The sequence below is a fragment of the Dasypus novemcinctus genome, chromosome 3, assembly GCF_030445035.2.
Source record: "Dasypus novemcinctus isolate mDasNov1 chromosome 3, mDasNov1.1.hap2, whole genome shotgun sequence".
Taxonomy (NCBI): domain Eukaryota; kingdom Metazoa; phylum Chordata; class Mammalia; order Cingulata; family Dasypodidae; genus Dasypus; species Dasypus novemcinctus.
In genome coordinates this window covers 6,543,038-6,558,836 of record NC_080675.1, presented here as the reverse complement: position 1 = coordinate 6,558,836, position 15,799 = coordinate 6,543,038, and the positions used below count along the sequence as shown (strand labels likewise).

General features: G+C 45.3%; 1 protein-coding gene across 9 annotated transcripts in view; it reads left to right on the top strand.

Annotated features, from left to right (window-relative positions):
• EVL (Enah/Vasp-like) overlaps positions 1–15,799 on the top strand; it is a 207,701-nt gene that overhangs the window by 39,382 nt on the left and 152,520 nt on the right. For 3 of the 9 annotated variants that reach the window (XM_058291779.2, XM_058291767.2, XM_058291759.2), the window contains exon 1: positions 7,015–7,293. The exons of the other annotated variants lie outside the window; for them this stretch is intronic. In XM_058291779.2, coding sequence (XP_058147762.1) covers positions 7,271–7,293 — 23 coding nt within the window. In that variant the 5' untranslated portion in view covers positions 7,015–7,270. Of the gene's footprint in view, positions 1–7,014; positions 7,294–15,799 lie in introns of those variants that run through there. 9 annotated transcript variants of the gene reach the window in all.

Genomic DNA, 15,799 nt, shown 5'->3' with positions numbered 1-15,799 from the left:
TACACTTGATAAACCATATTGAAGCATTGCTACTAGCCATGGACTACAGTTTACATTATAGTTTACACTTTGTCCTGCACAATTTTGTAAGTTTTGACAAAATATGCAATGGCCTGTATCCATCACTGCAGTGTCATGCAGAATAAATCCAGTGTCCTAGAAATGTCCCCCTGTTACACCTGTCCTCAGCCTGAGGCAAATGGCAAGTGCAGGGTTTAATTTGAGCCTGGGTTGAGCTGGAGCACTCGCTGCTTTCCCTGGGCTTGTGCTTGCTGGAGTCCTGAGGAGTTCCGGGGTTACAGTTTATAGGAGTTCCAACGAACCCCTCTTCTCCCACCATGAAAATAGACCTCCTCCCACTCCTGGGTGCTTTCGTAAGTGACTTAATGTTGATAGTCCTTTGCCCCAGGCCACTTGAACTTAATTGTTTCTCAGTCTTCTCCCAGCTGTCTGCAAGCTGCTTCTCTGCCGTCAGGACAAACAGTGGGAGGGCCAGCCTGAGACTCCTTCCCTGCTCAGCCTCTCAGACTTCCACAGATAGGCTGGCACTGACAGACACACATCCTAGCATGTGCCAATAAAGGCTTACTTTTGAATAATGATAGGCTGAAAAATATATTGTCGTTTTTGCTTTTTGGTAGAATGTCTCTTTATGGTAGTGTTTACTTTAAATAGAATTGTCAAAATTGAGATAAGGAATGGCTTTATTTAAAACTTATTTTAAAGTTAAATATCACCATAGAAGTTCAGTTGAATAAGGTAATTTGGGGGAAAGAATTAGTCTAGCATATAGAAAATCACATTTAACATTTCCGATCAATATGAAAGTTTGTTTTGCTTTTAAGTTTTGGAAAGGTTAATTCAACTGGCATAGAAGTGCTTTCAGTAAATCCAAAACCTCTTAGATCCCTGAGATTGTGCTGTACTTTGAGAAAACTTAGAAAGAACAGAAGACAAGAGTCCCTGCCTGTGGGCTCCATAGTAGCAAAGTAAGGGAACTGGGGGTGCTGGCCCCAAAGCCTCATGGATTTAGCTCAAAGCTGTGCTTGGGTAGCAAGAACACTGGTTTTTCTTAGGGGGTCTGTACATTTCTGGGAGTGAGGACTCATATCTGATAGAGATTATGGGGAGCTGAGCCCCTCATGCCTCCGTTGCCAGCCCCATTAGTCACTGTCCTCGGTGACGCTCATCTAGTTAGAGGCCTAAGACAGGGAAGTGGGCACAGGTTACTCAGAGCAAGACAAGATGCAAAAATTTTATGTGAGTATGGGTATTGATTAACAATAGGAATTTTGGAGATTTTATTTTATTTTATTGTTTTAATTTTATTTATTTCTCTCCCCTCCCCCGCCATTGTCTGCTCTCTGCGTCCGTCTGCTGCATGTTCTTGTGTGTCTGTCTGCATTCCTGTCATGCAGCACCAGGAAATTGTGTTGCCTTTTTGTTGTTGCGTCATCTTGCTGCGTCAGCTCCCCGTGCGTGCAGCGCCACTCCTGGGCTGCACATGGGGCGGCTCTCTCCACAGGGTGCACCCCCCGCACATGGGGCACCCCCACGCAGGGGATACCCCTGCGTGGCACGGCACTCCCTGCACACATCAGTACCGCACGTGGGCCAGCTCACCACATGGGCCAGGAGTCCCCAGGTATCAAACCTTGGGCCCTCCATATGGTAGACGGGTGCTCTATCAGTTGAGCCACAACCGCTTCCCAATTTTGTAGATTTAGAGCTCACCAGAGACTGGTTTTGGTCAGGAGGGAACACCTAGGTTTTGAAGCATATGCCATAATGTTGGTTGTGGTTCATGGGTGCCAGGCATTTCATCTCCACAGCATCCTCATAAAATAAGTGCTGTCTTCCCCTGTTTTATGAAGAGGAGATTGAGGCTGAGCCTGAGAAGAACTTGCCCATGAGTTCTCAGGGACATGAGTACAGCTGGACTCAGAACCACACGTTTCCATGCCATGGATGAGAGAAGGCGGAAAGCATGTGGGCAAGAGAAGGGCGGGCCAGGAGCAGGGGCAGGCTGGAGTCTGCGGGGAGACAGGTGTGGGGGTGGGCTGGCGGATGTGCTGGGGATGCACCAGGGTTGGCGGGAAGCAGGCGTGGGGGACAGGCTGGGGATGGCTGGGGGCTGCACTGCGTCACTTTGTGGAGGAGCCAAGACTCTATTCTGCAGACTGTAGAAAAGAAGGGTGGGGCTGAGGTAGAAGGTGCCGGGGTAGGTGCCTGTGCAGGAAGGGGCGAGCCTGGCAGGGGGACCAGGCAGATGGGAGGGTCTTACTGAGAAGGTGGAAGAAGTGAGTTGTGAGGGGCGGGAAGTCGGTCGCTGAGGAGACCAGAGTGCCTCTCATTACTACTCAGTCCCCCAAGCATTTGAAAAATCCTTGGTGGGACCTTGAGAAAGGAATAGTAATTTTAAACATGATGGAAACTGATTTCCATTTTGTCTTCTGTTTCACCTCTGTAAGCACAGTAGTGAAGGGGCATACCCATAAATGTCAGAACAGCATTCTTGTTTTACTGCTTGGAATGTTAGACTCTGCTCATACATGCTCAGTCTTTATTTTGCTGCACATAACATCATGGCTGTGTGCCTACTATGTAAAAAAAAAAAGTGGGAGAGGGAACATTGGCTGTGAGGTTTCAAACCCACAGGACATTGGGGCTTTAAACTCTCAGACTGTCCTTCTCCAAAGGAACTATAATAAGGATCCAGGACCAACAAATCATAGGTGCATTCTCTTGGAAAACTGACCGCTTTATATGAAAAGACATTTTACTTAAAAACTGAAGTATGTGTGAAGCTAAGGACATCTGTTTAAAATATTCTTCCCATTTAGATTTCCCAAATTATGTTAACAATTGTGTTTTTATTCAGTATCTCCACATTTGCTTTTCTGGAGAAACCTCAGGAGGTTTGCCTGTCCAGTAACTGCAGTGGGGGAATGTTCTGCCATGACAGCAGGGACCAGTCAGGAGCTGTTATTCTTTATTTTGTATTTATTTCTCTCCCCTTCCCACCCCCACCTCCCGCCCCCAGTTGTCTACTCTCTGTGTCAGTTTACTGTGTGTTCTTCTGTGTCCACTTGTATTCTTGTCAGCGGCACTGGGAAACTGTTTCTTTTTTGTTGCATCATCTTGCTCTGTCAGCTCTCCGTGTGTGTGGCGCCACTCCTGGGCAGGCTGCGCTTTTTTTGCACTGGGCAGCTCTCCTCATGGGGCACACTCCTTGCATGGAGCTCTGCTATGCGGGGGACACCCCTGCGTGGCACGGCACTTCTTGTGTGCATCAGCGCTGTGCATGGGCCAGCTCACCACACAGGTCAGGAGGCCCTGGGTGTGAACCCTGGACCTCCCATGTGGTAGGCGGACGCTCTCTCAGTTAAGCCAAATCCGCTTCCAAGGAGGCTGCTATTCTTAGGAATGAGACTAGGAAGAGGAAGTGCATTCAGATTACCTGGAGTGAGTGGAGGACTCCTGGCTGGGGGAGCCCCATACCATACCAGCTTGGCAGGGCCTGCCAGTCAGCCCAGCAGGTGTTTCCAGGGTGAGTTGGCGTCTTTCCCTACTGGAGAGAAGGGAAAGCCTAGCAGCAGGAACTTTGGGGACGTCTTCATCCCATCTTCAACTAGAACTGTTGTGTTTTTATCCATTTTATACATTAGAGTTTATATAAGTGTTATTAAAAAAAAAAAAAAGGCAAAGCACCTAATATCTGGCTATTCTTCTGTGATAGAAAGGGAAATTAAGTCCCAGAATAATAACAAGCATTGTCTGAGTCTTCAGGCACTGGTAGATGTCTTGAGATGACTTTTTTGTTTGTTTAATTATTATGTGGCCAGACAAGTGCTTTTTTGAGCCCTATGCTGGAGAGGCATGGCACTGCCAGCAGTCGTGGACCCTCCTTTTTATGCTCCTGTTTTCAACACTTTGGCCAGGACCAGCTAGATAAAACAAACCAAAAGGGGTCACAGGTGGGGGTCCCAGCTGCATCTTGGGCCACAGACTCCCTGACAGTCTCTCATATATGTCACCCTCTAGAACCAGCCTGCGACAGTTGGGCTGTTGGTGTTAGGATGCCACAGGGGCACAGGGGTTAAAAATGGTGGGGTTAAAACCAACTTGAGTCCCAAATTATTGCTCTGCCACTAAACTGTTGTATACCCCTGGGAAGCTTGTTAAACTGCTTTGTCCTCTGTTTCTTTATTAGTAAATTAGGAATCTCATGAAATTATGTCTAAAATATTTGGTGCTGGGATTTGGAGATTTTTCACCATTATATCCATTCTTCTCTCTACTGGGACCTTCCTTATGAATTGCCCTGCAAGGCATAACCAGCTCTCCAAGAGAAGTTTCTTGAGTCACTGGCAAGAAATAGGCAGAGTCTAGAGGTTGCCCATCCCATTGGGCCTCCTGCTGCATGGAACTTGCCTTGTGGGTATTGGCATGCTAAAGCAAATCAGACAGTTCCCACTGTGCCAAAGTCTAGGAGCTGAGACCACTGCTATTCCTCCTGTACCTGGCAGAGAGGGCCAAGAATATAGATTTTCTACTTTAGACCAGCTATCAAATCCATCAATCCAGATCCGTCAGTTATTTGAGTATCTGCTGTTTGCTAGCCCCGTCTTTGAGGCTATGAAGGATAGTAAGAGGAGCTCCTTACCCTCAAGAAATGTGTGTCTGTTTATTGACCCGCTGCCCCTTTCTCTATCCCATCTATGACTAGACCCAGGTAGTTTAAAAATAAACACCATACAGTTGTATTTATTCTGGGTGAATTGCTATTCCTATGACTTGCATAATCTCAAAAGTGTTGTTTGTTTGTTTTTTAACCTAGAACTTAGGACAGTGATTTTTTACGTAATATATATCCCTTGTCCTGAGAATCACAGGACAAGAAATACTTACTCCCTGCTCTGCCTTCCTCCCCGCCAAATTTAAATGAACTACCAGTGAACAGATAAAATACTTGAATGAGGAGGGATTCCTCACCATAAAGAGCCTCCAACACTCAGAGCTATCCAGGGAGACTGTCTTGTGAGTTAGCAAAGACGATGAACAATGGTGTAACTTTATACACTTGATAAAGAATTTTCACAACTCCTTTATGGGATCCTGACAACAAGCCTGTGGGCTTCTTATGTGGGGAATCCAAGATCCAGAGACTCTTAAGTAGCTCGCCAGCGACCACACAGTAAGTGGCAGAACTGAGACTTAGAACACGTTAGTTCGTGACCGAGTTCCTTATGTTTTCTGTGATAGGGTTCTGCCAAGAAGCTGCCATCCCTAGGGGGCTCAGGCAGAGACCTGTCAGGGACATGGTGGCAGGCACTCCTGCTCCAGCTTAAGGATGGTCACTGTCTGGACCACAGGATTCTCCAGAATATCGGCCCCCCTATCAGTTGGCCTCAGTTTACCATTATCATGTCCTTTCTTTGCATCAAGCTTTGCACTCTCCAGCTTCGCTTTGAGGTGGAGATCTATGTGCAGAGGTCTGCTCATCCCGCACCTGCAGGTGAATGCATAACCACGTGCACTGGGCCACTAATCCGCGTACCTGCATGTGAGCGCATGTGCTAGGTCACCTTTCTCCCCAACCAAAAACTTGATGCACACAGAGGTTCACCTGGCAAAGTTTTCTTGAATAACTCCTTTGTCAAGCTTTGTCCAAGGGACTACGAATTCAGAAGTTAGTCTCACACAGCTCCATCCTCAAAGAACCCACAGGTTTGCAGGGAGGGAGACAGAATGCTGCATGCCATGCAGTTGGCCTCTCAGGAGTGCCACTGTCCTCGGGATAGCACAGGGTCCTAGGAAGGCAGCAGCTGAGGGCATGTGGTAAGCAGCAGAGGGGTGCAAGTCAGGATTGGGAAACAGTGAATAGTCTGGTCAAGTTGGCTCATGGACCCAAAAAAGGAGGTCCTGGCATATTTTGGAGACTGGGAATGTCTGGCTGAATTTGGGATTTGTTAAGAGCTTTAATGGAACAAAGAGTTAAAAAAGACTTTGCGTGCCAGGCCAAGGAGTTTTTACTAAATCCCGCTGGCACTAATGCAGGGCTTAAAATATGGAGGCATTAACAACAGATTTACAAAAGTTGTTCTGTCAGACTTTTAGAGAAGGGATGGAGGAAGGAAGACCAGTAAGGAGACAGAAATGATGAAGGCAGTGGGCGTGGGGATGGGGGAGAGGGTCAGCGTCAAGGGAGCCTTTCTGAGGGAGAATCAGAATCAGTGACTGAGTATATCTGCCATGTGAGGGAGAGAAGAAAAAGTCAAGAATGACTCACAGGTTTTTATTTGGGATTTGTCTCCCTTGTTTTATAAAGATTTCCAACACAATTGCTGAAGATTCTCCCTAATGGCAAGTTTCAGATTACAGCCTCAGTTCATTTGCCAAATCTTGCCAGCTTGGGCTTTACAAACTGATAAACATTTCTCTTTTTTTTGGCTGAAATCTCATTTCTTTTTTCTTAATTTCTCTTCTGTTCTGAAATTATTATAGCAGTTGTACTTCAAGGAATTGATGAGAGCCTGCTACATATTAGACACTCAGTAAATCAATAATCAAATAGATGAGAACACTGATGTGGGTGACATGCAAGGTTGTCTTATTTGGGGTAAAAGTGGCGGGGATAAAATGTGACTTTTGAGATTCTGCTACATCTTAAAATTTGTGCTAAAATGATGTCCAGTGATGGAATGGTAAGACACAAAATTCAGCAGAATTTTTCAGTGACCTGGCTTCGGTAAAAGGTAGCCTGCACCTTGTTATACCATCCTCACTTCTAAGGCTGGTTATGCAGCAGCCACAGGAAGATGAGGTAATTAGGCAGATCTCAGCGTAGCAGGTTGCATTCTTATTCCTTTGAGCTCTTCCCCCTGTCCTGCAAAATTCTGGGGGTGGGGGTGGGAGGTGTTGTGTGATTTACCCGGGCTCCCAGACGTGCCCCAGGTCCCACTCCTTTCACTGGACCCATCCAGCTCCCAGGCTGGAGCCTGAGCACACACTGCATTAATCAGACTTGCTGGAAGGATCACATGGTTTTCTAGCTGCCTCTCCCCTGTTAGCTGCCGCTTGTCAGCAGCTGGCGGAGCTGGAGGCTACAGGCCCATGTCTGCAGAAAACCTTTTACTTCAGGGTACTGGGGGTGTGTGGAAACCCTGCCTCTTTTTTCCTGTACTTTGCACCATCTGACTAACTAAATGGTGGTCCTCGGTACCAAAAAGGCTACCATCCTGTCTGAGGAAACCGTCTCTTGATTGTCATGTTTGCATTTGAAGAATTCAGGTATGTTCTCAGTTTTCTACCTTAGTCTAGCGCTGGGTTTTTGTTCTCACTGGGTTTTTTGCTGTGTAATGACAGCTTAGGCTCTGGCCAGTTCTATTAAAAAAAGGGTTCTTTTCTGCATTCGCTGGGGTTTATCAGGTCATGCGGGTGGGAGGTGCAGGGTGGTAGAGGCCAGGGATGTTTCCTGCATGTCCACATACAGCCTGGGTAATTGGCTTTATCACGGGTAAATTTGTCAAGAACCCTACCTCGTGCCTTCTTAGAGCCGCAATTGCTGGTGTAGAGTCATGAATACAGAATAGCAACTGTTCATCCAGAATGAGTCTCTTGATATCTTTTGTTTTTCTTTCTTTGTCAACTCATGGAGCCTACTGCTCTTTTTTGAAAAATGGTAATGGTAGCAGTGAAGGTGAAGAATTCTGCAAGTCTGTCTGCATAGTCAAGATTTGGTTTTGGCTCTGGTATACCTTGTTATTTGTAAGAATAACCTCATGGCTGGGTTGCTTTCTGGGAAGTGCCGAGTAATGTTTTGTTAACAGGGTCCTTCTTTCCTTCCATAAGCTTTTCAGCTGCTGTAATTATTACTGCTCAAATTAGAGTCTTTTGTGAATCTTATTCCTTCTCTTCCCTCCATCTCCTCTCTGAGAATCTATTGCTGGGTGTGGATGTGGGAAAGGATGTTCTAACAGCCAGTTTCTAAGAAATGAAAATGAAGGAGGCGAATGGGAGGGTAATCTGATCATTCTTTTGCATAAGGAACATATGGAAGAGAATGTATGTGTGTGTGTCTGCCTCTGATTTCTGACAGCTCCTCGTTTTTCAAATGGGATTTCTGTGTATTTTTAAACTGAGCATAAGTACAATGTTGATGGGCAAAGAGAGTGATTGGGTGGGAACCTCAGTTCTACCCCATCAGGCCCTTGTTCCCTCCAAATGTGGCTGCAATAGAATAGCCACTTTCATTATTTGTTAGAGGAAATCAATCGGGAGTAGTTGAGAGGATCATTAGATTTCCACAAAGAAAAGTAAGGCTATAAATGTTGCCCCCCGCCCTTTTCTATAAACTTGGTGCTTTGGATCTAGGAAGTTATCCTTTGTTTCAGAGTGTGTCTGCATAATTTCTAATGGACTGGGATGTGTAAAGGAAATGCTTTTCAAGTGGCAACATGCTCTGGTGACAGAGAGTGTGTGCCCTTACATAGTGACCAGGATGTATGAAAGCTCCATTAGATAATAAGAATTTATTTAATGCCTGGCATGTTACAGTGGATAAGGAATGAATCAGGCACCTGGGTTCAAGTCCACTTCACAATTAGCTTATCTGAATTATTGTGAGAATTATAGAAGAGTTATGGAAGGATATTATAGACTGTAGAAAATAGTACAGCTGTGAGGTTCATACTGTACGTGAGCCCTTACTCCAAATGGAGTAAGCCTGTGCTACCCCCTTGAACAGAACTTTGGAGCCTTCCGTTTCAAAGTTAGGAAGGAGTGGTTGTGTATTAACAACTCATTCTGATAGTGGTGGGATCCTCACATGAGAGCCAAGAGCTGATCTGATGGGGTGGAAGGGAATAGGGTTAAAGGCCTTTGACCCAGTGGATTGAAAAAGAAGGACCATGATTATGGAAAGGAGACTCAGAAAGGAGAGGCCTGTTGCATCCCCTACTGCAGGCTTCTGTCCAAGCTGGCCCTAAAGGATTTTGTGGGGTATGGTTGTATCTTGTGGCTGCTGCTGGATACCAAATGGTTTTCTTCTTTCTTCCTGGGGCTAGTATGTGTGAGGCCAGGTCATCAAGGTGAGGCAACATAGGGGCCGTACAGGCGCTTAGTTAGCTCAGGTCACGGCTGTTCTGAAGTGTGCATCAGAGTCATCTGGAGGGCTTGTTAAAACTTAGGTGGCTGGGCCCCACCCCCAGAGTTTCTGATCCAGTAGGTCTGGGATGGGGCCTGGGAAGCTACATTTCTCCCAAGTTCCCAGATGATGCTGATGTTGCAGGTCTGGGGCCCAGACTTGGAAACCACTGGTTTAGGAAAAGCACAGACAGACTGACTCTCACTGAGATGGGAAGTCTGAGGCAAAGGCAGGGTGGAGGTGCAAGTAGGAAAGAAATCAGGAGCAGAGGAAGCAGTTCAGGACAGGCAGGTGAAGCAGAGCCGGTGTGCTTGAGGGCAGGTTTAACCACTGCCACGTCAGTCAGTGCTGCTCCCCGCCTTCTCCTGGCACTCCTGTGCAACTGTAGACAGCAGTATTGGGGTGAGAATCCTAAACTTTGGTTGATCATCCTGGTTCTGCCTTGTACCTTGCTCTTTCTTAGTCTCAGTTTTCTCGAGTGAGGAATTCTTGCCGAGAAAATCTATATCACTGTTAGAATTAAATGACTTTATAAATTATAAAGATTTAACTACAAGTTAAATCAGTTCATCCTACACGAATATAAAATAGAAGAAAGACTGTTGGGGGCAATTCCATCAGGTTACCCTCAAAATCTTCTAGACCCCTGGGTAGTTGACTCCTTCATGCACACACCCTGATCCTGAAAACACCAAGTGCCACATTCATTTTTTTTTTTTTAAGATTTATTTTATTTATTTCTCTCCCCTTTCCTCCCCCACCCCCACCCCCACCCCAGTTGTCTGCTCTCTGTGTTCATTTGCTGGGTGTTCTTCTTTTTGTCTGCTTCTGTTGTCAGCGGCACGGGAATCTGTGTTTCTTTTTTTATTGTTGTTGCATCATCTTGCTGCGTCAGCTCTCCATGTGTGCGCCGCTGTTCCTGGGCAGGCTGCACTTTCTTTTGTGCTGGGCAGCTCTCCTAACAGGGCACACTCCTTGCACGTGGGGCTCCCCTATGTGCGGGACACCCCTGCGTGTCAGGGCACTCCTTGCGCGCATCAGCACTGTGCATGGGCCAGCTCCACACGGGTCAAGGAGGCCTGGGGTTTGAGCCACGGACCTCCCATGTGGTAGGCGGATGCCCTAACCACTGGGCTAAGTCCACTTCCCTGCCACATCCATTTTTAAAAGGAAGTCTTTTGACATAGACACATTTACATGTCTTTACTTCCTGTTGGACTACGAGTTCCTTGAGAGTTTCCATGAATGTTGTTTTTAACTTTATTTTCTGTATTAGTCAGCCAAAGGGTGCTGATGCAAAGTACCAGGAATCTGTTTTTATAAAGGGTATTTACTTGGGGTAGAAGCTTAAAATTACAAGGCCCTAAAGAGTCCTAATGATGTGATCAAGTCAGAGCCCTAATCTTGATTTAATCAGGCAAATGTAAAGCCTTGGAATTTAAATTAATCAAAGGGTATCATGCCCAGAGGAACAGACCAGTTTACAAACAAAATTAATCTTTTTGGAATTCATAAATACTACTATATATTTATATAGTAGAAAATACTACTATATTTTCTTTGTGCCTAAAACTTCTTGACACACAGTCAGGCCTTAATAAGCAGTTGACGAAATTCATTTAATGAGGATTTAACAAGGAAGGAGAAACAAGCCAGCTAGCTAGCCTGGTACAGGCCTGAGAGTAGTGCCGTCCTGCGGCCTGGGCACTGAGGGTGCTGCTCAGAGGAGTGTGTTGAAACGCTGACAGCTGACCTCCTGAGAAAAACGTGAAATATCCTCAGCATACCCCAGTGGCTCACCTGCCAGAGAACTCCTTGCACGTTTCATAAGGAATCTGTGGCATGATCTCCCTCTAGAATGCATGGGTGATTGTCATGATTTGCTGGTGCCTGGGGCCCAGAATTGCAGAATCCCAGGAGTTTGAGAGGTGGGCCAGCATTTCCCAGATGGTTAAGGGATTTTTTTTTTTTTTTTGCCCACCATCGACTATATGACTATATTGTTCTTACACCAAGCAAGCTGTGCTAGTAGCCTATTGTGATAGACACATTTCACTTGTACTTTTGCCTTTTTTTTTTTTTTAACTTCCTAGGCAAGATGTGTACTGGATGGTAACGGTTTAAGTAAACATTTATCTTTTACTGAATACTGCAGAATCTGCCATCTGAACACTTCTGCAGACAGCTTCATGAAATTCTATGTAATTTTTCTTCTACCTCCAGAAGAGTGACTATATTCCCTTAACCATCCCCAGGATAAAGAGTTTTAAATGCAATTTTGACTCCATAATCCCTCAAGTGAAAATGGAACCAAAATCAGAGACTGCTGTTTCTCAGAATTTCTGGTACTTGACTTATTCTGATTTATTTTCAGAAGGAATGTGGTACACAAACTGCAAGATCTAAATCCACAGTTGGAATGTGTTCCAGTCTCCCGAAAATGGGAAGTTACTATTTTGAGTCTGTTTTGTTTTATTTCATTTTATTTTTAAATAAAACATGATCTTGGTAGGGTTGAGGTTCAAATTTCAGTTAGCTCCCTTTTAATTCAAACTTATATCTCATCTTGTGAAATGCTGTAATTTTTCTCACCCTTTCACTGGAATATTGTTAAAAACAAGTGGTATTGGAAGGGTCCTGAACTTTGCAAGCCTGGAGAGCCCATCCAAGTGTCCAGGCCCAGAGCCAGCTTTGTCCTTATTTCAGGCCTTTGTACTTCTTTGGAAAAAAACAAAACAAAACAGATTTTAGATACATTGACTTTTACATTGCAGTGAGGAAATAACTCAGATCAACAGGATATGGAATCTGGGCTGGGTGTAAGGGAGAGGTAAAGAACTGGTCAATGAATACCTACAATGTACTAGACACTGTTAGTTGCCTTGCCTATGGTAACTTTAACCCACATGCCAGCTTATAAATGAAAATAGAGGCTCAGAGATGTGGACAACCCCAAAACTTATACCTCTATCCGACATTTCCCCCAAACTCTGGTCCCATATATCCAACCACTGACTTGACATCTCTATCTGGATGGCATTCAAATATTAGGCATCTCAGACTTAACACATCTTACCAGTATTCCTGCTACCGTTTTCCACATCCCAGTAAATGGCAGCTCCTTGCTTCTAGTTGTTCCAATTTCCTCATCTTTATTTTGCTTATACTCCACATTGCATCCTTCAAGAAAAGTCCTATCAGCTCCACCTTCAAAAATACCCAGGATCCAGCCACTCTTACTATCTCCAGTTCTACCATCCTGGTCCAAGTCACCACCATTTCTTCCGTGAATTACTTCAGTAGCCTTGTAACTGCCCGCAGGTTTCCTTCCTTGCTCTCCTTTGCTCAAGTGTTCACCCATTTTCCTTTTTAAAATGTAAAATCAAATGACATTCCCTCTCTGCTCACAACCTGCCAGTGGCTTCTGATCTCACTAGAGGCAGAGCCCACGCTCTCCCAGTGGCCTGTGGCTCCACACCATCAGAGTCCATCTCCGACAGCACTCCCTCTCCTTCACTCCCACTAACCACACTGTCACCCCCAACTATTGACAGTGCTAGAGGTGTTATTAAGTGTTTGCTGATTACATTAACTTAAATGAAATGCCACAGTCCCTAACATGAGGGCCTTAGGGTCACTATCTTTGATCTCCCAGGACCTATTAGAAGGTACAACTGTTTGGGTCTTTAATAAGTTACAGTAGGAGTACCTGGATGGAGGTATAAGCACAGGGCAGGAAAGTCAGGGAGAGAAAAATGGAGCAGGAGAGGGGTGAAGGACAGACGTTGTTGACTTGACAGTTCTGTCTCCTGTTTGACTCGCCACAGTCAAAATGTCACTTTGGGAAACAAAAATTTATCTGTTGGGATAACAAAGCAGATATATTTAAAATACCAGTGTGTCCTCTGTTATTAAATACATGTAGCAGTTACTGTTTTTTTCCTCAAAGACAGGCAGTTTTTTTTAAACTAGAGTCAAAACTCTTGGCTTCATTCCTACAACAATAACTTAAAAACTATGACCTTGGGTAAGTCACTTTATTTCTCTGGGCTTTAGTTACCTCACTTCTTTACCATCTACCATTTCTGAAGTGGTGCCAAACAGAAACCTGGGAGTGGAGGGTCATCAAAGACAAAACAAATACAGGACAAAGTGGGATAAATTCTACAGGCGCTATGAGACCAGAGGAGGCCTTGATTTGCTGGATTGTGAGTTAAAGCAGACTTCCAGGAGGAGGCAGCTCTTAGAGTGAGTCTTGGAGAAGGTGCAGGATTTGGATGGATTAAAAAAAAGAGAAGGGCTATTGGTAGGAGCCCAAGAGCCGAGGCATGGAATCTGGGGACACAGTGAGTGCTCTTAGCCTTGATTAGGTGATAAGAACCTAAGGAGAAGAAATATTTCTCATTCTTAGCAGGATGACTACAGTCTATTTTGTCTTTCCCTATGAGTTCACTTTTTTGCAGAGGTAAACATTTTTCACCTTTAGAGAAAATGTATTATTGTGGGAAACACTACTAGATTTTGTGCATTGCTGGCACCTTTTACTTCCACACTGGTCTGCATCTTAGTTTTCATATCTGTGACGTGGAGATGTTACCTCCTCTGGGAGATATTTTGTTGATTAAATGTGATTACTTATGAAGCATCTAGTAAAGTGCCTGGCACATAGTAGATACTCACTAAATTAATTCCTTTAATTTACCTAAAGCAGTGCATTTAAGTAGATTGTTGTCCTGGATTAGAAATTGCACAGGAGCCAAGAAAGAGGCCTGACATACCCTCATGATGGAGCACTTCTAATCTCCCATCTCCCTGAGCTCTAAAACTCAGAATGCCAGATGTCGGTCCTGGAAAGATAATCCTGTTTGCTACTGAAATGTTATGACACAGTGAACCAAACACGGTGTGACTAGTATGTTGAGCACTTCGATCTTGGCTTGTTCTGACACACAGATTCACTGGCCTGAGAGACTAATTAAGCTCCTCACAGTTGACAGATGGCAATATAGTGCTTTCTGGCTAATTGTGATAATAACAGCCAGAGCCCGTCAGCTAGTGTTGTGTTGATGTTTTCACCAGTGCCTTTGGTTACGTTCTCCTGTCACCAGCAGTGCTCTGGGTCTGTAATGCCTACAGGCTTGGCCCATAGTTGGTTAATCCTTGTTCCAGTAGTTCATCTCTAGAGCCTGGCATAATAAATCCTGTTGCACTAATTTGGGGGAAAGAGTGAATTATAAGTGAGAACTCAGTGATTAGCACCCTTCCATGGAGTGATTGTAGATATGATAGAGTATGTCCTGGAGTGGTTCTTTTGGATGGCCAGGGAAGCTACTGAAAGAATTTTCAAGAGTGACCTTCAACTTAAGGATCCTATATAATGGTTCTCAACTGGGAGGGCCTGTAGAAATCTGAACATGTATGTGGAGATTTTAAAAATGGGAACTCCTACCACTCCTCAAACCTACTGAGTCAAATATTGGGGGGGGGGTAGGTAGTGGATCCCACAGGTGCATTTTTTAAAGGCACCATTGATGAACACTCCCACTGAGAGTTTGTGAGAAGAAACTGAGCTTGGGAACCTGGAAACCTAAGATCTAATTATACTGTGTTCTTTTAGATAAGTCACCTAACTTCATCAGGACTTGTTTTCCACATGAAAAATAGAACTTTGTTTTTGCAGAGGTGCGATTCTTGGAGAATAAGAATGGTTATGTGGTAGCTTTGAAAAGTCAAGAGCTCTGGCTAATGAAAGGTTGTACTCCATGTGCTTTTTTCTTTTTTTTAAGATTTTTTTTTCCTCCCCCCTTCCCTGCACCCACCCTCTCTCCCCCCAGTTGTCTGCTCTCTGTGTCTGTTCGCTGTGTGTTCGTTCTGTGTCCGCTTGGATTCTTGTCAGCGGCACCCGGAATCCGTGTCTCTCTTTGTTGCGTCATCTTGCTGTGTCAGCTCTCCGTGTGGGTGGTGCCATTCCTGGGCAGGCTGCACTTTTTTCGCGCTGGGCAGCTCTCCTTACGGGGCACACTCCTTGCGCATGGGGCTCCCCTACGCAGGGGACACCCCTGCGTGGCACGGCACTCCTTGTGCGCATCAGCACTGCACGTGGGCCAGCTCATCTTATGGGTCAGGAGGCCCGGGGTTTGAACCTTGGACCTCCCATGTGGTAGGAGGACCCTATCCATTGGGCAAAATCTGCTTTCCCTCCATGTGCTTTTGATTCAGTTGGCACCTCATCAGGCAGATTGAATCCAGGTGTGTTAAATATGTGCAGCTCCTACAGGGTCTAGAACTAAAATCATGCTACTTCTGTGGTCTTGGGTTTGTCACCTGCATGGCTAGTCATTTGGCTGGCAGGAGTTCGCTATCTACCCATTTGTAAGCAAGGTGCATCTTCACTCCTAATGGCCAGCTCAGAGCCTGCCAAACACCATCACTGATCTCCCTGTGCCTTCTTTGAGACCCATCCTGTTCCCTGTCTTCATCAGCTAAAGTGCTGAACAGGAGAATAGACAACCTGCCCTTAGTTGTCCTGAAGCCCCAGAGGAAGCATGAAAATGTGGAGCCTCTCCATCTTTGGAGACCTCCTCTTGGCCACTGGTGCTCATGCTGCCCCCAGGGACATCGGGAAAGGGTGTAGGTAGCTGTGCCCTGCAG